The sequence below is a fragment of the Rhinoraja longicauda genome, chromosome 4, assembly GCF_053455715.1.
Source record: "Rhinoraja longicauda isolate Sanriku21f chromosome 4, sRhiLon1.1, whole genome shotgun sequence".
In the NCBI taxonomy this organism is placed as follows: Eukaryota; Metazoa; Chordata; class Chondrichthyes; order Rajiformes; family Arhynchobatidae; genus Rhinoraja; species Rhinoraja longicauda.
In genome coordinates this window covers 11,297,161-11,321,515 of record NC_135956.1, presented here as the reverse complement: position 1 = coordinate 11,321,515, position 24,355 = coordinate 11,297,161, and the positions used below count along the sequence as shown (strand labels likewise).

At 44.0% G+C, this 24,355-nt stretch overlaps 2 protein-coding genes across 6 annotated transcripts in view; one reads left to right on the top strand and one right to left on the bottom strand.

Annotated features, from left to right (window-relative positions):
* Positions 1-12,189, top strand: part of rnf41l (ring finger protein 41, like) — a 33,098-nt gene extending 20,909 nt beyond the window's left edge. For both annotated transcript variants that reach the window (XM_078397180.1, XM_078397179.1), the window contains exons 4-6: positions 2,465-2,627; positions 5,130-5,250; positions 8,098-12,189. In XM_078397180.1, the coding sequence (XP_078253306.1) occupies positions 2,465-2,627; positions 5,130-5,250; positions 8,098-8,250 (437 nt within the window). In that variant the 3' untranslated portion in view covers positions 8,251-12,189. The remainder of the gene's footprint in view (positions 1-2,464; positions 2,628-5,129; positions 5,251-8,097) is intronic.
* A 2,019-nt stretch (positions 12,190-14,208) lies between these two features.
* virma (vir like m6A methyltransferase associated) overlaps positions 14,209-24,355 on the bottom strand; it is a 73,327-nt gene continuing 63,180 nt past the window's right edge. For 2 of the 4 annotated variants that reach the window (XM_078397178.1, XM_078397175.1), the window contains exons 24-26: positions 17,271-17,333; positions 16,680-16,814; positions 14,209-14,560 (exon numbers count right to left, since the gene is read on the bottom strand). In XM_078397178.1, the coding sequence (XP_078253304.1) occupies positions 14,424-14,560; positions 16,680-16,814; positions 17,271-17,333 (335 nt within the window). In that variant the 3' untranslated portion in view covers positions 14,209-14,423. The remainder of the gene's footprint in view (positions 14,561-16,679; positions 16,815-17,270; positions 17,334-24,355) is intronic. The other 2 variants (XM_078397176.1, XM_078397177.1) reach the window with 1 other exon arrangement.

The window sequence follows — 24,355 nt, the reverse complement described above, 5'->3', positions numbered from 1 at the left end:
GGACAAAGACCTATCATTTATTTATTTGCCTCTGCACTCCACAATTTGAGATTTGTAATAGAAAAAATCATGTGGTTAAAGTGCACATTATCAGATTTTAATAGCCATTTTTATACATTTTGGTTTCGCTATGTAGAAATTACAGCAGTGTTTATACACAGTCCCCCAATTTCAGGGCACCATAATGTTTGGGACACAGTAATGTCATGGAAATGAAAGTAGTCATGTTTAGTATTTTGTTGCATATCCTTTGCATGCCGTGATTGCTTGAAGTCTGCGATTCATGGACATCACCAGTTGCTGGGTGTCTTCTCTGGTGATGCTCTGCCAGGCCTGTATTGCAGCCATCATTAGCTTATGCTTGTTTTGGGGACTAGTCCCCTTCAGTTTTCTCTTCAGCATATAAAAGGCATGCTCAATTGGGTTCAGATCGGGTGATTGACTTGGCCACTCAAGAATTGACCATTTCTTTAGCTTTGAAAAACTCCTTTGTTGCTTTAGCAGTATGTTTGGGATTATTGTTTTGCTGTAGAATGAACCGCTGGCCAATGAGTTTTGAGGCATTTGTTTGAATTTGAGCAGATAGGATGTATCTATACACTTCAAATTCATTATGCTACCACCATCAGCAGTTGTATCATCAATGACGATAAGTGAGCCAGTACCTTCAGCAGCCATACATGCCCAGGTCATAACACCCCCACCACCGTGTTTCACAGATGAGGTGATATGCTTTAGATCTTGGGCAGTTCCTGCTCTCCTCCATACTTTGCTCTTGCCATCACTCTGATATAAGTTAATCGTCTCATCTGTCCACAAGACCTTTTTCCAGAACTGTGGTTGCTCTTTTAAGTACTTCTTGGCAAACCGTAACCTGGCCATCCTATTTTTGCGGCTAACCAGTGGTTTGCATCTTGCAGTGTAGCCTCTGTATTTCTGTTCATGAAGTCTTCTGCGGACAGTGGTCATTGACAAATCCACATATGACTCCTGAAGAGTGTTTCTGATCTGTCGGACAGGTGTTTGGGGATTTTTCTTTATTATAGAGAAATTTCTTCTGTCATCAGCTGTGGAGGTCTTCCTTGGCCTGCCAGTCCCTTTGCGATTAGTAAGCTCACCAGTGCTCTCTTTCTTCTTAATGATGTTCCAAACAGTTGATTTTGGTATGCCAAAGGTTTGGTTGATGTCTCTAACAGTTTCATTCTTGTTTCTCAGTCACATAATGGCTTCTTTGACTTTCATTGGCACAACTTTGGTCCTCATGTTGACAAACAGCAATAAAAGTTTCCAAAGGTGATGGAAAGACTGGAGGAAAGACTAGGTGCTGAGAGCTCTCTTATACCTGCATTAAGGAGGCATTTAAACACGCCTGAGCATTTACAAACGCCTTGAAGCCATGTGTCCCAAACATTATGGTGCCCTGAAATGGGGGGGACTATGTATAAACACAGCTGTAACTTCTACATAGGGAAACCAAAATGTATAAAAGTATCCTTTAATAAAATCTGACAATGTGCACTTTAACCACATGTGATTTTTTTTCAATTACAAATCTCAAATTGTGGAGTACAGAGGCAAATAAATAAATGATGGGTCTTTGTCCCAAACATTATGGAGGGCAGTGTAAACCATCAAAGTGGTTCTAACCAATGTGCAAAATTACTTTGTGACCATGGCCTTACCACTGTCATTGATCTTCAATGACTTTTTTTGAGGCTTAAATAATATTTTCCCAATAAATGACAGCAATGACAATATAATGGACATGCTCTCTCTCTTCTGTGCTGTGCAGCATTCAAAATATTTATACAACTGAAATGAAGCTTCACTTGTTTCCGCAAGTATTTGAAGTATCCCTCTACCCATTTTCCTTTAGGTGGAATTTACATGTGTTATGGATGTGGTATGTATGTGTGTATTCAACAGTGGATTTTGTTGCAGTGCAATTTTAAAGCTTAATTTCGCGTGAAATAAACAGTGTGTGTGATTTGAATGATTTTGTGATTGCTTAATCTGGTAATGCATGCCCTCTGCTCCAAGATGTTGTGCCTCCTAGACCAATTCTATCGATTGAAGATCAAAAGTAGGCTGACACTCCAATGCAGAAGAGAAAGCAAAATCATGATGTTTAAATAAGGCGCAATCATATTTAAGTACAAGCGTGTATAAAACAGTAGTTGGAAGTGTATGAATATGCCTTTGTGGGAAGTGCTGTGGTATTTGACTGATATAACATTTTAATAAAACATACATTTATGTAGAATTCCAGTTAGTCCCGAAGCGTTGACTAATCATTTCCCTCCACAGATGCTGCCTGACTTGCAGAGTTCCTCCAGCAGCTCTCCTTTATTTGCCACGGATTCCAGTGCTCCTTGTGCTGTTTGCATGCTCCACGATAATTTTTTTTTTACTGCAAGTCGTTCCCGTGAGGATTTTTCTAACGTCGATGCGTTTTTCTGCACAGGTTGCACGGTTCAGATCGAGCAGCACAATCTGGAGTCGCACATGCTGGGGTGTGAATACCGCAGCCGCGAGTGCTCGAATGGCTGTGGCTATGTTATTCTCAGCGCTGACGATGCACAGCACAACTGTGTCGCAGAATTGAGGACGGAACTAGAATTACTCCGGTACGTAACGGGCCACTTCACAGCCTGATCCTGAGCTCTGTCGGCTTCTCTACAACCTTGATCTTAAACTCCTGACACGTGCTGGATTTTTATAGAATGCGTACAGAATATTGGAGCTGCTGATGCCGGTTTAAACTGAAGATAGACGCAAAAAGTTGGGGGTAATTCCAGATCAGGCAGCATCTCTGGAGAAAAGGAATAGGTGATGTTTCAGGTCGAGACCCTTCTTCAAACTGAGACGTCTTCAGACTGTCATCTGTCTTTGAAACACATGACGGTCACAAATACGCACACATACGTACACAGAAAAAGAAACAAACAATAATAGTACAAAACAAAGACAAAATCAATGCCCCCCAAGTCTATGTAGTTCATAGCTTATTTGGAGGTTGTAGAATTTAATTCTGTAGGGAAGAAGCAGCTCCTGAATAGCTGTAGGGAAGAAGCAGCTCCTGAATCTGGATGTTTTAGTTTTCAGGCTCCTGTATCTTCTTTACAATGGAAGGAGATGGAATGAGAGCGTGGCCAGGGTGGTGAGGGTCTCTGATGATGCTGGCTGCCTTTTTGAGGCAGCGACTCCTGCAGATCCCTTCGATGATGGGGAGGTCAGTACCCGTGATGGACCGGGCAGTGTTCACCACTTTGTGCAATCTTCATTGCTCCTGGGCGTTCCAGTTGCAGAAAATCATCATTTTTCTTTGCAGTATTTCTGTGAGTGATTTGCAGCTGGTGACAAGTTGTTGTGTAGTTAGACGAGATATCAAGTGAACAAAGTTTTATAACCTTGTATATTAAAATATACATCCTGTTTACAAAATCATTACCAGTGCATTCCTTTATAAATTTATGTGCCGATATTTACAATGGGAAACATATGCATAAAGTTATCATGCTGTAAATGTATATTCAACACAGAGGAATGCTTTTGTCTTGGGTTTCCCAATTCTTCTGCTTCAGCTCTAAAAAAAGTCCTATGTCCTTACTAATTTTACTTCACTGATGTCCTAGTATATGTGGTACAGAACTACATAAAGAATATTATATGAAATTGATATTGGGCAACAGCACAGTTGTTAGAGCAGCTGCCTCACGGCGCCAGAGACCGGGTTCAATCCTGATCTCGGATGCTGCTTGTGTGGAGTTTGCACGTTCTCCCTGCGACCATGTGGGTTTCCTCCTGGTGCACCAGTCTCCTCCCACATCCTAAATACGTGTGGGTTTGTAGGTCCATTGGCTCACTGTAAATTGCCCTTAGTGTAGGGAGTGGATGAGAAAGTGGGATAACATAGAACTGGTGTGAACTCGGTGGACCGATGGGCCTGTTTCCACGCTGCATCTCTAAAACTAAAAAAACTAAATAATGTACATTAAAGGTGTATGACCTTCAGCTGCTGATTGCATTATGTCCTCTTGTCCTGTTTTTGTCGTAGCTGTTTATGTCTTCATTGCCTGAAGATAACATTTGGTCTTGAATTTTCACGTAAAGTATCTTGGTAGGACAAGAGAAGTTGACCTACTGAGGTACGTTATTTCTCTTAGCCTAATGTACGCAAATTGTAGTTTGATATCAGATGAACAAGTTTTATGCACAAGGAGTGCAGGCAGAAAAATGTTGTATAAATGTCAATCCTAATGTCATAGTCATACAGTGTGGAAACAGGCCCTTCAGCCCAACTGGCCAGTGCTGACCAACACACCCCAACTACACTAGTCCGACCTGCCTGCTTTTGGCCCATATCCCTCTAAACCTATCCGAACCATGTACCTACCTAAATGTTTCTGAAACACTGCGATAATACCTGTTAATGGTTTACAATTTCTAGCTGGTTTAAAAGCTTTAGGATATCCTAACGTCTGCTAATGAGATTGCCAGAAAATATTGACATAACCCACCAACTTGAAAATTAGCAAAATGTAAGGAGAATGTGAAAATCTTTCTGGTCGACTTTTGAATTGAAGGACAACAATGTTCACCTTATTAGTGGAAATGAATTATGCTGCACCAGCAGAGCAAACGACAGGTTTCACAAACTGTAGATGATGCGATGCAGTCGAAAGGGTTCTCAATTTATCACCTGCAATCGAGGTCTGAAAGGAATTTTCTGGAAGGACCCCACTGAAGATGTGTACACAGCATGGAAACATTCACACAGAGGATGGTGGGTGTATGGAACGCGCTGCCAGAGGAGGTAGTTGAGGCTGGGACTATCCCAACGTTTAAGAAACAGTTCAACAGGTGCATGGATAGGACAGGTTTGGAGGGATATGGACCAAACGCAGGCAAGTGGGACTAGTGTAGCTGGGACATGTTGGCCTGTGTGGGCAAGTTGGGCCGAAGGGCCTGTTACCACGTTGTATCACTCTATGACTCTATGATGGGGATCTACATTAATGATATCTGAAATTAGTCAAAACTTGATGGAAAGGAGAATTGGAGAAAAATAAATAAGGTTTGGTAGAATTAATCTAACATCAATTTCTCCCTTTTTTTACGTATGAAAGGTCTGAGATGATTTGTAAAGTCGAAGAAGTAAGACATGAAATGGAATCCCGCTTAGATTCTCAAAGACGGCACATGGTTCAGAAAGAGAGCTTCTTTCAAAGTGAAATTGAGGAGCTTAAAGTTAGTATGTTTGCTTATGGGAGTTTTACAGAACTAAATATATGCATGTGATTATCTATGCCTTAAATGCATGGCAGACAATCCTATCAATACTTGCATAGACCACAGTGCTGGAGTAACTCAGCGGGCCAGGCAGCATCTCTGGCAAACATAGATGGGCTAACATTTTAGATCGGGATACTTCTTCAGACAATATTTGGATTAACAAAGGCATCTTCTTTATCGGGCTCCAGTGACAGTCTACACAGCCACCACAATAGCCTGTGTGTCTTATTCCAAACTGCAGTGCTGAATTACCACCTGTAGATTAGGTAAATGAGGAATATTTTAGGGCATAGTGTTCAACATGCCCCTTAATGCCCTCATTTCTAGACATCTGGAGGCTGGTAGCTAGCTCACTTACCTCACTGGGCTTGTTGGCATCCAGTCCAAAGCCAAATTCTTTTATCTGATGGAGAAGCAAGAGCTCAAGATAGGAAGCTCTCACTCCTCTGTCATTGCCTCTTGAAAAGGTGAGTGGACCCTCAGTCTCTCAAAAGGTAAACTTGGATTGCTTGATGGAAGTTGGCTCTGTATCCACCAACATAATCAAGGATGAGCCTCACCCATCACTCCCTCTTCTCCCCTCTCCCATCAGGCAAGAAAACGCACACCTCCAGATTCCATCTCCACCTCACACTGCCTCGGCAAGGCCACCAGCATAATCAAAGATCAGTCTCGCCCTCTTCTCCCTTCTGGCAAGAGGTACAGAAGCGTGAAAACACACCCCCTCCATATTTAGGAACAGTTTCTTCCCAGCTGTTATCAGGCAACTGAACCATCTTATCACCGACTAGAGAACGGTCCTGAGATCCCATCCACCCAATTGGAGACCCTCGGGTTATCTTTAATCGGACTTTACCTTCCACTAAACGTTATTCCCTTTATCCTGCATCTGTACATGAGTACAGCTTGATTGTAATCGTGTATAGTCTTTTAGCTGACTGAATAGCACGCAAGAAGAAAGCTTTCACTGTACACGTGACAATAATAAACGAAACTATCTGGGTGGCATTTTTGTCTTTCTGCAGTCCTGCTGGAATTGCAAAGTTGATCCATTGAGTTACTCGTGAAAATTGTGAATATGTTGATATTGCCTGCCCAGAAAATATTCTTCCTTTCATCATGATTTTTTAAAGCATTTTACTTTATGGAATGTTTTTTTAAATACCTTTGGGGAGGCGGGGAAGGGGTGGTGAGAAACTGTTGGATTAATGTCCTTTATAAGAATGCCTCATGTAGTTCATATCATATCATACATATACAGCCGGAAACAGGCCTTTTCGGCCCACCAAGTCCGTGCCGCCCAGCGATCCCTGTACACTAACACTAGTTGTAGAACTTCCTTTAATAGTCACAGGGTCATGTAGCACAGAAACAGGCCCTTCGGCCCATCCTGTCCATGTTGATCACTTTATAACTGACCTAGTCAGATTTGCTTGCATTTAACCCACACCCCCACTAAACCATTCTTGTTCATGCACCTGTCTAAATGTCTTTCTAATGTCTCCATTGAGTTCTCCTCCACAATTCCCTCTGGTGGCTCGTTCCATATTGGCACCATCATCTGCACGAAGAAATTGCCCCTCAGTTCTATTCTAAATCTTGCCCCTCTAGTTTTTACTCTTTTACCCTAAGATCACCATTAAGACTAGTTTGGAAAATAGCCACAAGCTTGAATTAAAAAATCAAAAACATCAACATTATATTTCGTCTGTAATTTGCTTATGGACAATATTGACAAAAAGTTATCTAAGAGGCTGCAAATATTTCAGAGAGAACACGTTTAGTTTAGTTTAGAGATAGGGGATGGAGACAGGCCCTTGGGTCTACTGAGTTTACAAAGCCCATTCATACTACAATGTTATCCTACTTTCTCTTCCACTCCTACACCCTAGGAGCAATTTAGAGGGCAACTAACTCACAACCCTTCACGCCTTTGGGATGTGGGAGGCAACCAGAGCACCTGGAGAAAACCCATGTGGTTACAGGGAGAACATGCTGCGCCAAAGACCCGGGTTCGATCCTGACTATGGGTGCTTGTCTGAACAGAGTTTGTACATTCTCCCTGTGGGTTTTTGCCGAGTTCTTTGGTTTCCTCCCACACTCCAAAGAGGCACAGGTTTGTTGGCATGGTATAAAATGACAAGAAAAATTGTCTGCGGTGTGTGTAGCATAGTGTTAATGTGCAGCAATTGCTGGTTGGTGCGGATTCGGTGGGCCGAAGGGCCTGTTTCCCTGCTGTATCTCTAACCTAAAACATGCATAGGCAGCACCAGAGGTCAAGATGGAACCCTGATCTCTGGTGCTGTGAGGCAGCAACTCTACCACCTGCGCCACAATGTTCCCCCATATTTATTACTAAGATACAAGTGGTTATATGAATTTTTTTCATTTACATAGTTTAGTTTGGAGATACAGCGCGGAAACAGGCCCTTCGGTGCTCCCAGTCCACGCCGACCAGCGATTCCCGTACACGAGCACTATCTTACTCACTACGAACAATTTACAATCATTAAGGAAGCCAATTAACCTACAAACCTGTAGGTCTTTGGAGTGTGGGAGGAGACCGGAGCACCCGGGGAAAGCCCACGCGGGCACGGGGAGAACGTACAGACAGCGCCTGTAGTCAGGATGGAACCCAGGTCTCTGGCGCTGTAAGGCAGCAACTCCACCAGCTGTATCCCCCAATTTTACAAAATAAGTTACAAAATTGTATTTGCTTCAGTTGGGTATTTGATGTTTTTATTTTTACATTTTAATAATTCTGCGAAGTATTAAATTTCAGGGTGCGATTTGTGCTTTCAGAGCCAGATGTCACGTGTGATGTCAGATGTACAGACTCTGGTTTCAGAAGAAAAGAAGCATCAGCAGGAACGAGAGCAGGCAGAGCTCGAGAAAAGAGAACTCGTAGAGCTGCTGAAGAGCATGCAGAAAAGCTTTTCCTGCCTTCTCCGCTAGAAGGCCACGAGACAGCAGGCGTTCTAGCGGAGAAGGCAGCAGCAAAAAAAAAAAAAACACCTGCGGCAGACCCCTCAACATCAAAAGGAGAACCTAAAGTGGTCACAGCTTTCTGAGAAACCAGGCTACGGAATTAATGGAAGAAATCAACCCTCGTTTTTCTTGCAAATGAGTTCATTCTTATTTTCTGCCTACCCCCACAAGGGCAGAACATTTGAGTAGTTTTCATAGCTAATTGTAAAATGCAGCCATAGAAACAGAGAAAATAGGTACAGGAGGAGGCCATTTGGCCCTTCGAGCCAGCACCGCCATCCACAATCAGTAACCTCTGCCTGCCTTCTCCCCATATCCCTCGATTCCACTAGCCCCAAGAGCTCTATCTAACTCTCTTTTAAATTCATCCAGTGAATTGACCTCCACTGCCTTCAGTGGCAGAGAATTCCACAAATTCACAACTCTCCGGGTGAAAATGTTTCTTCTCACCTCAGTTTTAAATGGCCTCCCCTTTATTCTTACACTGTGGCCCCTGGTTCTGGACTCTTCCAACATTGGGAACATTTTTCCTACTTCTAGCTTGTCCAGTCCTTTTATAATTGTATACGTTTCTATAAGATCCCCTCTCATCCTTCTAAACTCCAGTGAATACAAGCCCAGTCTTTCCAATCTTTCCTCATACGACAGTCCCGCCATCCCGGGGATTAACCTCATGAACCTACGCTGCACTACCTCAATAGCAAGGATGTCCTTCCTCAAATTAGGAGACCAAAACTGCACACAATACTGCAGATGTGGTCTCTCCAGGGCGCGAAACAACTGCAGAAGGACCTCTTTACTGCTATACTCAAATCCTCTCGTTATGAAGGCCAACATGCCATTAGCTTTCTTCACTGCCTGCTGTACCTGCATGCTTACTTTCAGTGACTGGTGTACAAGGACTCTCAGGTCTCGTTGCACTTCCCCTTTACCTAATCTGACACGATGGAGATAATAATCTGCCTCCTTGTTTTTGCCACCAAAGTGGATAACCTCACATTTATCTAATACTGCATCTGCCCACTCACTCAACCTGTCCAAGTCACCCTGCAACCTCCTAACATCCTCTTCACAGTTCACACTGCCACTCTGCTTTGTGTCATCTGCAAACTTGCTAGTGTTACTTCTAATTCCATAATCCAAATCATGTATATATATTGTAAATAGTTGCAGCCCCAGCACCGAGCCTTGCGGCACTCCACTCACCACTGCCTGCCATTCTGAAAAGGACCCGTTTACTCCTACTCTTTGCTTCCTGTCTGCCAACCAATTCTCTATCCATGTCAATACCCTACCCCCAATACCAAGTGCTCTAAATTTGCTCACCAATCTCCCGTGTGGGACCTTATCAAAGGCTTTCTGAAAGTCTAGATACACTACATCCACTGGCTCTCCTTCATCCATTTTACTTGTCACATCCTCATAAAATTGCAGAAGATTAGTCAAGCAGGATTTCCCCTTCAAAAATCCATGCTGACTTGGACCAATCCTTTTACTGCTATCCAAATGCTCCGTTATTATCTCTTTAATAATTGACTCCAGCATCTTCCCCACCACCGATGTCAGGCTAACTGGTCTATAATTCCCCGTTTTCTCCCTCGCTCCTTTCTTGAAAAGTGGGATAACATTAGCTATCCTCCAATCCACAGGAACTGATCCTGAATCTATAGAACATTGGGAAATGATCACCAATGCGTCCACGATTTCTAGAGTCACCTCCTTGAGTACCCTGGGATGCAGACCATCAGGCCCTGGGGATTTATCAGCCTTCAGTACCATCCGCCTACCCAATACTATTTCACGCCTAATGCAAATTTCTTTCAGTTCCTCTGTCACCCTAGATCCTCTGTCCTCTCGTACACCTGGGAGATTGTTTGTGTCTTCCTTAGTGAAGACAGATCCAAAGTATCTGTTCAACTCTTCTGCCATTTCCTTGTTACCCATAATAATTTCACCCGTTTCTGCCTTCAAGGGACCTACATTTGTCTTTAATCTTTTTCTCTTAACATATCTAAAGAAGCTTTTACTATCCTTCTTTATATTCTTGGCCAGCTTACCCTCGTACTTCATCTTTTCAGCCTGTATTGCCCGTTTTGTTGCCTTCAGTTGTCCTTTGAAAGTTGCCCAATCCTCTGGCTTCCCACTACTCTTTGCTATGTTGTACATCTTTTCTTTTAGTTTGATTTCATCTCTCACTTCCTTTGTCAGCCACGGTTGCCTCTTACGCCCCTTAGAATCTTTCTTCATCTTTGGAATGAAATGATCCTGCATCTTCTGGATTATGTTCAGAAATTCCTGCCATTGTTGTTCCACTGTCATTCCTGCTAGGATCCTTTTCCAGTCGACCTTGGCCAGCTCCTCTCTCATGCCTTCATAGTCCCCTTTGTTCAACTGCAACACTGACACTTCTGATTTAACCTTCTCCCTCTCAAATTGTAGATTAAAACTATCATATTATGGACACTACCTCCAAGCAGTTCCTTTACCTTGAGTTCTCTTATTAAATCTGGTTCATTGGACAACACTAAATCCAGAATTGCCTTCTCTCTGGTAGACTCCAGTACAAGCTGCTCTAAGAATCCATCTCGGAGGCACTCTACAAACCCTTTCTTGGGATCCAGAATCAACCTGATTTTCCCAGTCTACCTGCATATTGAAATCCCCTATCACCACAATGGCATTACCTTTGTTACATGTTTTAACTACTGCTGCAACTTACACCCTATATCCGGGCTACTGTTTGGGGGCCTGTAGATAACTCACATTCGTGTCTTTTTACCTTTACGATTCCTCAATTCTATCCACAGTGACTCTACATCATCAGTCCCTATGTCACCCCTCACAAGGGACTGAATTTCATCCCTCACCAACCGAGCTACCCCACCTCCTCTGCCCACCTGCCTGTCCTTTCTAAAAGATGTATAACCCTGAATATTCAGTTCCCAGTCCCGATCCTGTATCCCCATGTCATATCTACCAATCTCTGACTGAGCCTCAAGCTCATCCACTTTACTTCTTATACTTCATGCATTCATATATAATACTTTTAATCCATTACTCAACTCATCTTTCGCATCGATTCCTATTACACTTGGCCATACTCTCCTATCCCTTCGTGAGCTTTGTGTCCCGTTAATTCCGGGGTCTTTCTAAACTTTTCCTATACTCTTCCTTTAACTCCATCCTTGTCTATCCCATTTGACATTTGACACCCGACACCCCCCCCCCCCCCCCACGTCCCTTTTGTACAATTCACCCTTACCCCAAAACAGATCCCAGTGGTCTAAGAATCTAAATCCCTGCTCCCTGCACCAGCTATCTCCCTGTTCCTGCCCTCACCAGCACAAGGAAGTGGAAGCAAACCGGAGATAACCACCCTGGAGGTCCTGCTTTTCAGCCGAGCTCTCTCGTCATGCTGCAGAATTTCTTTCCTCTTCTTCCAGACGTCGTTTGTGCCAACATGCACTATCACTTCCGGCTGCTCACCTTCACCCTTGAGGATGCTCTGCACTCGGTCTGTGACGTCCTGGATCCTGGCACCAGGGAGGCAACACACCATCATTGAGTCCCGCTTGTTGCTGCAGAAACCCCTGTCCGTGTCTCTGATGATGGAGTCCCCTGCTACCACGGCTCTGCCTGATGCCGGTCTCTTCGGCTCTGCCTCAGCACCACGTTTTGCCTCACTTGTCCGCCGCTCAGACTGGCGTGTGACATGTGGCTTTTGGTGGCAAAGCAATTCTGTAAACAGGAATTTGTTTATCTGCATTTGGCCTTAGTACTTGGTCAGGGGAGTCATTTCAATGATCCAAATGCCAGTTCTGCACTGACCTTGTGCTCCTTTAAGGAGAATTTGTAAAACTGTTGCTCGAGTGTCACATATTCCTTGAAGGATAAAACTTAATTAAAGTCAGAGTATTACTACTGCATCTGTCACGTTGGCTTTTTGTATGCTTCTGTTTGTGAATGGTAACAGAATACAGCTCCACTGGACTGCTCTTACAGCGTAATACACATTTAAATCTCTGGAAAATCAACCAGGGGAAAAACAAACATCTTCGTAATCTTATTCTCAGATTCTAAAGGAGCTGTATAATTCTCTAGAAAAAGTAAGGTAACTGGCTGGTAGGAAAAAAACTGCAGATGCTAGTTTAAATCAAAGGTAGACTCAAAATGCTGGAGTAACTCAGATGGTCAGGCAGCATCTCAGGAGAAAAGGAACGGTCTCTGCGGGTCGAAACCCTTCTTCAGACTGATGTCGGGGGAGCGGGTGGGACAAAGATAGGGTGTAGTAGGAGACAGGAAGACTTGTGGGAGAACTGGGAAGTGGGTGGGGATAGAGAGGGAAAGCAGGGACTGACTACCTGAAGTTAGAGCAGTCAATGGTCCTACCGCTGGGGTGTAAACTACCCAAGTGAAATACGAGGTGCTGTTCCTCCAATTTGTGCTGGGCCTCACTCTGACAATGGAGCAGGCCCAGGACAGAAAGGTCAGATTGGGAATGGGAGGGGGAGTTGAAGTAATGAGCCACCGGGAGATCGGGTTGCTTGAGACGGACTGAACGGAGGTATTGAGTGAAACGATCGCCGAGCCTGTGCTTGGTCTTGCCAATGTAGAGAAGTTGACATCTGGAACAGCAGATACAATAGATGAGGTTAAGGTGAACCTCTGCCTCACCTGGAAAGACTGTTTGGGTCCTTGGATGGAGTCAAGGGGGGAGGTAAAGGGACATGTGTTGCATCTCCTGCGGTTGCAGGGGAAAGTACCTGGGGAGGGGGGTGGTTTGGGTGGGAAGGGGCGAGTGGACCAGGGAGTTGTGGAAGGAACGGTCTCTGCGGAAAGCGTGGAGATGGGATGTGGCCAGTGGTGGGATCCCGTTGGAGGTGGCCGAAATGTTGGAGGATAATTTGTTGTATGCGACGGCTGATGGGTTGGAAGGTGAGGATAAGGGGCACTCTATCTTTGTTACGAATGGGGGGGGGGGGGAGGGAGCAAGAGCAGAGCTGCAGGATATAGAAGAGACCCTAGCGAGAGCCTCCTCTATAATTGAAGAGGGGAACCCCTGTTTCTTAAAGAATGAGGACATCTTCGATGCCTTAGTATGGAGCACCTCATCCTGGGTTCAGATACAGCGTAGAAGGAGGAATTGGGAGTAGGGGATAGAGTTTTTACAGGAAACAGGGTGGGAAGAAGTGTAATCAAGATAGCTATGGGAGTCAATAGGTTTGTAGTCGATGTCGGTTATTATTCTGTCTCCTGTGATGAAGATGGTGAGATCCAGAAATGGTAGGGGGATGTCGTAGATGGTCCAAGTATATTTAAGAGCAGGATGGAAATTAGTGGTGAAATTGATGAAGTCAGTGAGTTCTGCATGGGTACAAGGGGTAGCACCAATGCAGTCATCAATATAGCGGAGGTAGAGTTCGGGGATAGGGCCAGTGTATGCCTGGAACAGTGAAAGTTGTTAGATGTACCCTACAAAGAGGCAGCCATAGCTACACCTTGGATTTGGACCAGGTAACTGACTGGGATGTATTCTAAGAATGGAGTCTGTCAAGTAGGAAGTTCAGTGTATTCCACCTAAGATATGTAGGAAGGAACTGCAGATGCTGGTTTACACTGAAGAGAGACACAAAATGCTGGAGTAGCAGTGGGATGGGCAGCATCTCTGAACAGAAGGAATGGGTGATGTTTTGGGTCAAGACACTTCTTCAGAGGCCTGAAGTGTCTCGACCCAAAACGTCACCCATTCCTTCCATCCAGAGATGCTGCCCATCCCTCTGAGTTACTCCAGCATTTTGTGTCCATCTTCTGCCTAAGATATACTCAAATGAAACTGAGTTACATTGGAACCTCTTTCATTCAATGCGCATGATCTCATCAACTACAAAACACATCTTTTTGATCAATTTTATTAAAATTTCAGTACTGTTATAAAAGAACAACATCTTCCAAATTTTTTCAACAAAAATATCCACTTCTTTGAACTGTCTCACAGCCAGAAGTTACTGGCGTCAAAAATTGGTCCTTCAGTGCCACATATCCTACTACAGAATCTCTCTCAACTTCATCGTCTTGAGGGGAAAAACATTTAATTGTTCATTGATAAAGAGAATGTGCAAATAAAAACCCCAAATCTCCATTTAACGGGTAAATGATCGCACGTGTCTTCCCCTTCCGCTGTTTCCTCCACCAAACTTTCCTCGTGAGCCGCCTCCTCCCCAGGATGGCCCCGCTCCACGGCCCCTTGACGTACGATCACGGGGACTCTGCCGATATCCTGCATCAACGAGAACAGAAATATTCATCCAGCATCAATCCCAAAGCATATTATTAAAACACAAAGTAATTGGGGCAGCACGGTGGCGCAGCGGCAGAGTTGCTGCCTTACAGCGTCCGAAACCCGGGTTCCATCCGGACTACGGGTGCTGTCCACGGAGTGTGTACGTTCTCCTCATGACAGCGTGGGTTTTCTACAGTTACCTCCCACACTCAAAAGACGTACAGATTTGTAGGTTTATAGGCATTGGAAAAAATGTACATTGTGTAGTGTACAGTGTAATGTAGTGTACCGTGTAATGTAATGTACAGTGTGTAGGATAGTGCTAGTCGGCATGGACTCAGTGGGCCAAAGGGCCCGTTTCCACCCTGTATCTCTAAACTAAAGTAGAAAGACTTTAGCTGCAAAAAAGCACATTGTAAGTTCGTGTAACATTCCACTGATGTAATTATGTTAAAAAATTGTTAACCACTTTGACACACTTGCTTTTTTTAAAATATATCTTTCAAATCAATATAAATTATATCAAAAGCTGCTTTGCAACATACTGGACTAGATTTGAGAGTCACATCCTCTTTAAAACCCATTATCAGAATTACATTATCGTTTATCAATTTCTGCCAACGTCCAAAAGTAGATTATTGAGACAAGAAATTATAACAATATTACTCTTTAAAATCGTATAAACAGATAGGGCTTTCAGTACCCCCCTTGTAGAATATAGATGTCGTAATCCAGGTATATTAAGAGCAAGAGGGCAACAAGGGAGAGAGTATAGACTGCGCTTAAGGATTAACATGGTTTTCCATGTGTCGAGCCAGAGGATGAGCAGGCTGTTAAAATTAGTACTTCTCATCTCTACTGCAGAGAAAATCATTGAAGCAAAGGAATTAGGGGCGGCACGGTGGCGCAGTGGCAGAGTTGCTGCCTTGCAGTTCCATCCCCACTACTGGCACTATCTACAGAGTTTGTACGTTCTCCCCGTGGCTTGCATGGGTTCTCTCTCTCTCTCTCTCTCTCTAGATCTTCGGTTTCCTCCCACACTCCAAAGACCTACAGGTATGTAGGTTAATTGGCTTGGTATAAATGTACAATTGTCCCTAGTGCGTGTAGGATAGTGTTAATGTGCGGGGATCGCTGGTCAGTGCAGACTCTGGGCCAAGGGGCCCGTTTCCGTGCTGTATCTCTAAAACTAAAAAAAAAAAAAATGATTGAGGGGAAATCAGTAAGTTATGTGTTGGATCATAAATGAATTATAAAGGAAGAGGTGGTAGCCATCTTAAAGAATATTAAGGTGGAAATAATACCCAGCGTCTGAACAAGTGTATTCTCGGGCATTTTGAGGCAGCATTTAAAGTACATTTGTTCAGGTCGATGGATAGGAAGCGTTTTGAGGGCTATGGGCCAGCAGGGAAATGGGTCTAGCTCAGCTGTAAAATCTAGTTGGCATGGACGAGTTGGGTCAAAGACTTTGTTTCTGTGCCACCACACTAGAGATCAGATTACAGAAAGACAAAATAGCCCCAAGAATACGTTCGAGTCACCATTATTTAAAAATCTCAGCATTAGTTGGTGTGTTATTAGCTGCCACCATCATTTGCTTGCCGCTTTGAGCTAATTTGACTTTACTTCAGAGATGCAGCACAGAAACAGACCCTCCAGCCAACCTGCGATCTGCATGCATGCGCACTATCCAACACACAGGGGACAATTTTTTTTAACCAATGCCAAATTAACCTACAAACCTCATCGACTTTGGAGTGTGGGAGGAAATCGGAGCACCGGGGGAAAACCTACAGTCACGGGGAGAACGTACAAACTCCATACAGACAGCACCCATAGTCAGATCGACAACGTAAGGCAGCAATTCTACAGCTACGGCACTGTGCCGCCCTTCCTAAATTTCTTACGTTTTTTTTAATCGTTGATTATGTTCGGAATACGTTTTTCCACTGAGCAAATGGTGCCAACTTGAAACTTGAGTTTGTGTGCAACTCCTATTTGGCTCTATACAGTGATTTTTATTTCTTGATCGATTAATATGAAAATTATGCGTTTTCTTAAAGTAGGGACACGGATGAGGAAAAACTGCGTCAGATTTCTGCCTTTGCAATTGTACCTGCGGATGGCTGCCTGGACGGGGGAGCTTTGTTGAAGTTGCTTTGACCACCTCGATTCTCATTGTACGTCACGCGGGGACTGTTCTGGGCGCTCCAGCTCGAGCCTCGACCTCCCTCACGACGGCTGTAATTTCCTACGGTAGAGGGGAAAAAACAGCTCGTCAAAGCCCGTACCAGAGAAGTGACCAAGTAACACAGTGCATTAGGAGGACACAAATTAACAGCTGAAAAGAGCTGCCTGGATATCGAACGCAAAATATTTTGTAATGGGTATATACACCTTCACCATGCAATCATTAAACACAGAACGTAGCGCAGCTCTTTCCAAGGTGTGGGGAAATGGCACATATTTAAGAAGGTCAAAAAAGCCACAAGAAGACAAACAGCTGATGCACAGAGTGGGAGAATGATTTACAAGCCATACCATAGCATGCTTCCCACTACCACCTTGGGGGAGCAGTGCTGCACTGCACTGACCTCCCCCAAGAGGAGGAAGCCATATTTTCTGCTGCATATCCTCGACTTTTGTTAACAGTTAAATGCTGCGCAAACAGGTTTAAAAAAAATAAGGAAATGTAGTATTGTAGTACCCCATTCATCCAGACTGTTTGCTGCATAAAAAGGGCTTGAAATGCCACCGCACAAATGAAATTCTGTAGAAATGAAAGGGACTTTAAAAAAAGTTGCTTATTCATTAGAAAGCACAATTTTGATACTGTTAAAATTAAATTCACAAAATAATCTGCAGATGAAACATTTTTAGCTGCAGTGACACTTTTGCAGCAAAGTGGCCAGTTTTGATCCTAACATTTTGCAGCCAAATGCACAAGATTTATAATGTATCTGTAGCTGACAGGAGACTGGGGATTTATTTATGGGGACTAGACAGAGTCATATTAGCTTGTTCAGTATTTTATCTATAGAGTTAGCATTGTTGGAAGGCACACTGATGGTTACGTTTTAATGTACACATATATGTACTGGGCATTTTGAAAGGAGTTGTTCACCTCATGTACTTGAATTAGTTTTAGAATAAACATTTTATAAAGAGTTGAAATCCAACTGAAGAAAATGCAAAATCGTAAAGTGCCAGTTCCTTCCCAACAAATGAAAATGTAATTAAAAACACAGCAAACAGTGTGGCACTGGAGGGACAGGGTGGTACTGTAGGTTGTGCAGTTACCTTACAGTTCTGGTGACCCCCATTCATAGAGTCATAGAGTGACACTGTGTGGAAACAGGCCCTATGGCCCAACCTGCACACACCGGCCAACATGACCCAGCTACACTAGTCCCAACTGCCTGCGCTTGGTCCATATCCCTCCAAACCGGTCCTATCCATGTACCTGTCTAACTGTTTCTTAAACGTTGGGATAGTCCCAGCCTTAACAACCTCATCTGGCAGCCTGTTCCACCACCCTTTGTATAAAAAGGTTACCCCTCAGATTCCAATTAAATATTTTGCCCTTCACCTTGAACCTATGTCCCCTGGTCCTAGATTCCCCAACTCTGGGCAAGAAGCACTGGCCTCAGTTCTGACCTCCAATGCTAACTGTGTGAACTTTGCACTTTCTTCTGGATTTCCCAGGGTGCTTTGGTTTTCTCCCACAACCCAACCATGCGCTGGTTTATTGGTTACTGTACATTGCTCCCGATATAGACGGGTGGCAAGAGAATCAAGGGAGTGCTTAAGGCACGTACAAAAAAAATAGGTTGCAGGGAATTCAAATGGGAATGGGATTGGTGTGATTGCTCTTAGAACTAGCAAAGAGCTGATGGGCTGAATTTGTCATACGGAAATATCAGAAATAAAGTCAGAAAAGTACTGCATAGCTAATAAAGGGTGGCATGGTGACGCAGCAGTAGAGTTGCTGCCTTACAGCCCTAGCGACCAAGGTTCGATCCCGACTATAGGTGGTGTCTGTATAGAGTTTGTACGTTCTCCCCGTGTGCTCCGGTTTCCTCCCATATCCCAAACGTGCAGGTTTGTAGGTTAATTGGTTTCCGTAAAAATTGTAAATTGTCCCTGATGAGTAGGATAGCACTAGTGTATGGGGATCACTGGCAGGTGCGGGTTGGGTGGCCTGAAGTGTCTGCTTCCACACTGCATCTCTAAACTAAACTCAAGACTGACAACTTTGTCTGCTTGCCTAAACAATGGTGAGGCCCACTTGACCCAACTTGGGTGTATTAAATATGAAATTTAGCTTCACTTTTCCCTCCCCCTGAAAGATCCTGTTGGGATTTTGATTCCACAGAGGGTCAGCAATCCACCATTAACTCATTCAGTTGGCACCATTCCAGTATGAAACCAGCTTGTGAATACTAAAGGCCTGGGCAAATGAATGGGACATCCGAGCCAAACCTGGCTGAGTCTTCAATGTGTACAGAGTTTAATCCACTGGGCTTCACAAGAAACCAAAAAGGAATAAAATGCATGGCCTTTTGTTTTAAATAAACTCTATTTTAGCTCAGAGGCTTTGAGCCATTTCTATTGCTGAAATAATATATTATTGTGTGTCCAGGAATAAAACTGAAGATTGAGTGAACCTGATGTTAATCCCTTCACTCACAAGGCAATAGTGGAATTCTAGATTAGTTTTGTTTATAGTTTAGTGATACAGCGTGAGAACAGGCACCTCAGCCCATCAAGTCCGTGCCGATTTCCGTACACTAGCACTACCTTATACAAACTAGGGACAATTTACAATCAATAGACAATAGGTGCAGGAGTAGGCCATTCAGCCCTTCGAGCCAGCACCGCCATTCAATGCGATCATGGCTGATCACTCTCAATCAGTACCCCGTTCCTGCCTTCTCCCCATACCCCCTCACTCCGCTATCCTTAAGAGCTCTATCCAGCTCTCTCTTGAAAGCATCCAACAAACTGGCCCCCACTGCCTTCTGAGGCAGAGAATTCCACACCTTCACCACTCTCTGACTGAAAAAGTTCTTCCTCATCTCCGTTCTAAATGGCCTACCCCTTATTCTTAAACTGTGGCCCCTTGTTCTGGACTCCCCCAACATTGGGAACATGTTTCCTGCCTCTAATGTGTCCAATCCCCTAATTATCTTATATGTTTCAATAAGATCCCCCCTCATCCTTCTAAATTCCAGTGTATACAAGCCTAATTGCTCCAGCCTTTCAACATACGACAGTCCCGCCATTCCGGGAATTAACCTAGTGAACCTACGCTGCACGCCCTCAATAGCAAGAATATCCTTCCTCAAATTTGGAGACCAAAACTGCACACAGTACTCCAGGTGCGGTCTCACCAGGGCCCGGTACAACTGTAGAAGGACCTCTTTGCTCCTATACTCAACTCCTCTTGTTATGAAGGCCAACATTCCATTGGCTTTCTTCACTGCCTGCTGTACCTGCATGCTTCCTTTCAGTGACTGATGCACTAGGACACCCAGATCTCATTGAACATCCCCTCTTCCTAACTTGACACCATTCAGATAATAATCTGCTTTTCTATTCTTACTTCCAAAGTGAATAACCTCACACTTATCTACATTAAACTGCATCTGCCATGTATCCGCCCACTCACACAACCTGTCCAAGTCACCCTGCAGCCTTATTGCATCTTCCTCACAATTCACACTACCCCCCAGCTACCCCCCAATCCTGTACGTCTTTGGAATGTGGGAGGAACCAAGAGCAACCAGAGAAAACCCACACGGCCACAGGGAGAAGGTACAAACAGCACCCATAGGCAAGATCGAGCCCGGCTCTCTGGCGCAGTAATGCAGAAACTCTACCACTGCGCCGCAGTGTCGCCCAAAAATTGCTTAAAATATTTTAACTTGATTCAAAATACAAAGTTTATCTACTCTGCTGAGCAGGCAACATCTTTAACATTAATCTTCATCTCATGTAAACATCACCTAACCATCAACTAGTAATCCAAGCTGATGCTCTGGCAACTCTGAAATAAAATGGAAGCATCCAACTTTGAATCAGTTCATGTGGTTAATATAGGAAGCATCATATAGCAGATACAGCAAAGGAGCAAAGCTACTGTTGTACAAATGGTATCTTCAAAAGCAAGTCACCAAACTCTGTAAATGAAAGGTCTTCACAATTTGATCCATGATAATTTTAAATTGGTGTTCATTTATCACTAACTCTCCCACCGATAAGTCTTTTCCTAGACCATCAAAATCCATTAAAATTAAACCTTTGACAAGTCTTCTCTCATCCACGAGAAATAAATTCATTATTCGGTCACTTACAATGTCTATAATTTCTCATTCCCGTCAGAACCACTAAAAACACAATGTGCTGAATTATGCCAAATGGGGTTTCACAAACCAAAATAAACCATCATTCATTTTGTCTGAAGATAGACACAAAAAGCTGGAGTAACTCAGCGGATCAGACAGCATCCCTGGAGAAAAGGAATAGGTGACATTTCGGGTCAAGACAGTTCGACACGTTTCACTGTGGTCGTCACCTATTCCTTTTCTCCAGAGATGCTGCCTGACCCGCTGAGTTACTCTGGCTTTTTGTGCCTGTCTAAGATTACACCAGCATCTGCAGTTCCTTCCCACATATCCCATTCATTTAGTCCAGTCTTGCTGTGGTGCCAAGTCAGATTTTGAGATTTTGGATCTATTACTTTCAAAGATCTACAGAATATACAGATTATTAAGGGATTGGACACGCTAGAGGCAGGAAACATGTTCCCGATGTTGGGGGAGTCCAGAACCAGGGGCCACAGTTTAAGAATAACGGGTAGGCCATTTAGAACGGAGATGAGGAAAAACTTTTTCACTCAAAGTTGTGAATCTGTAGAATTCTCTGCCTCAGAAAGCAGGGGAGGCCAATTCTCTGGATGCTTTCAAGAGAGAGTTAGATAGAGCTCTTAAAGATAGCAGATTCAAGGGATATGAGGAGAAGGCAGGAACGGGGTACTGATTGTGGATGATCAGCCATGATCACAGTGCATGGCGGTGCTGGCTCGAAGGGCTGAATGGCCTACTCCTGCACCTATTGTCTATTGTCTAATAGAATGCAAATTATTTTACCATAGTTTAATTATTTTGAGGTTTTGGCTCATGTTGGAGTTCTTGAGGGTAAGGATATGCTGCCCATGACACAGATTCCTTTCAGACTTCACTGCTGAACCTGATGTTTAAGGACTCCAGGGCTTGAGCGGAGGGGTGGGGTTGGGCAGTCTAGGAGTGCAGGAGGCTGAGGAGTGATAGAAACATAGAAACATAGAAAATAGGTGCAGGAGTAGGCCATTCGACCCTTCGAGCCTGCACCGCCATTCAATATGATCATGGCTGATCATCCAACTCAGTATCCCGTACCTGCCTTCTCTCCATACCCCCTGATCCCTTTAGCCGCAAGGGCCACATCTAACTCCCTCTTAAATATAGCCAATGAACTGGCCTCAACTACCTTCTGTGGCAGAGAATTCCACAGACTCACCTCTCTCTGTGTGAAGAAATGATTTCTCATCTCGGTCCTAAAAGACTTCCCCCTTAGCCTTAAGCTGTGACCCCTGGTTCCGGACTTCCCCAACATCGGGAACAATCTTCCCGCATCTAGCCTCTCCAACCCCTTAAGAATTTTATATGTTTCAATAAGATCCCCCCTCAGTCTTCTAAATCCCAGCAAGTATAAGCCTAGTCTATCCAGTCTTTCTTCATATGAAAGTCCTGCCATTCCAGGGATCAATCTGGTGAACCTTCTCTGTACTCCCTCTAAGGCTAGAATGTCTTTCCTCAGATTAGGAGACCAAAACTGTACACAATACTCCAGGTGCGGTCTCACCAAGGCCCTGTACAACTGCAGCAGAACCTCCCTGCTCCTCTACTCAAATCCTCTTGCTATGAATGCTAACATACCATTCGCTTTCTTCACTGCCTGCTGCACCTGCACGCTTGCTTTCAATGACTGGTGCACCATGACACCCAGGTCACGTTGCATCTCCCCTTTTCCTAATTGACCACCATTCAGGTAATACTCTGCTTTCCTGTTCTTGCCGCCAAAGTGGATAACCTCACATTTATCCACATTATATTGCATCTGCCATGCATTTGCCCACTCTCCTAATCTATCCAAGTCACTCTGCAGCCTCCTAGCATCCTCCTCGCAGCTAACACTGCCACCCAGCTTCATGTCATCCGCAAACTTAGAGATATTGCATTCAATTCCCTCGTCCAAATCATTAATATATATTGTAAATAACTGGGGCCCCAGCACTGAGCCTTGCGGTACCACACTAGTCACTGCCTGCCATTCCGAAAAGGACCCGTTTATTCCTACTCTTTGCTTCCTGTCTGCCAACCAATTCTCTATCCACCTCAACACTGAACCCCCAATACCGTGTGCTTTAAGTTTGTACCCCAATCTCCTATGTGGGACCTTGTCGAAGGCCTTCTGAAAGTCCAGATATAACACATCAGCTGGTTCTCCCTTATCCACTCTACTAGTTACATCCTCGAAAAATTCTATAAGATTCGTCAGGCATGATTTGCCTTTCATAAATCCATGCTGACTTTGTCCGATGATTTCACCACTTTCCAAATGTGATGCTATCATATCTTTAATAACTGACTCTAGCATTTTCCCCACTACCGATGTTAGGCTAACTGGTCTATAATTCCCCGTTTTCTCTCTCCCTCCCTTTTTAAAAAGTGGGGTTACATTGATCTTGGAGAGTTGTATAAAATCTTGAGTGGAATAGACAGGGTGAATGCACAGAATCTTTCACCCATGGCAGAAGAATCAAGAAGCACAGGACAGATGTTTAAAGTGAGAGGGGAAAGATTTAATAATAACACGAGGGGCAACTTTTTCACGGTGAGGGTGATGGATAAATGGCACGAGCTGCCAGAGGAGGTAGTTGAGGCAGGTACTATAACAGCATTTAAACGACACTTAGACAGATACATGGATAAGAATGGAATGGAATACTCTGTCATATATATGTGACAAGGCACAGGGAAATTCTTTGCTTACAGACATACCCAAGGTATACAAATAGCAGCCATCGACAGAGCTGACAAAGTTACAAAGTAGACCGGCTCCTCCTTTCTTCTTCCCCACCCCACCCCTACCCCCACAGTGGTCCCCCCCATGCCGATTTAAAGGAATAAGAGTCAAGTGCAGACAAGTGGACTAGCTTAGATGGGGCATCTTGGTCAGCATGGACGGGTGGGGCGAAGGGGCCGTTCCTGATGTATGACTCTGACTAAGAGGGTCAATTGACAAATCTGGACAGCCCATGATCTTAAGTCTCCTAATTTGAGGAAGGACATCCTTGTAATTGAGGCAGTGCAGCGTAGGCTCACGAGATTGATCCCTGTGATGGCGGGACTGTCATATGAGGAAAGACTGGAAAGACTAGGCTTGTATTCACTGGAGTTTTGAAGGATGAGAGGGGACCTTATAGAAACGTATAAAATTATAAAAGGACTGGACAAGCTAGATGCAGGAAAAATGTTCCCAATGTTGGGAGAGTCCAGAACCAGGGGCTACAGTCTTAGAATAAAGGGGAGGCCATTTATAACTGAGGTGAGAAGAAACTTTTTAACCCAGAGTTGTGAATTTGTGGAATTGTCTGCCACAGAGGACAGTGGAGGCCAAATCACTGGATGGATTTAAGAGAAAGTTAGATAGAGCTCTAGGGGCTAGTAGAATCAAGGGATACGGGGA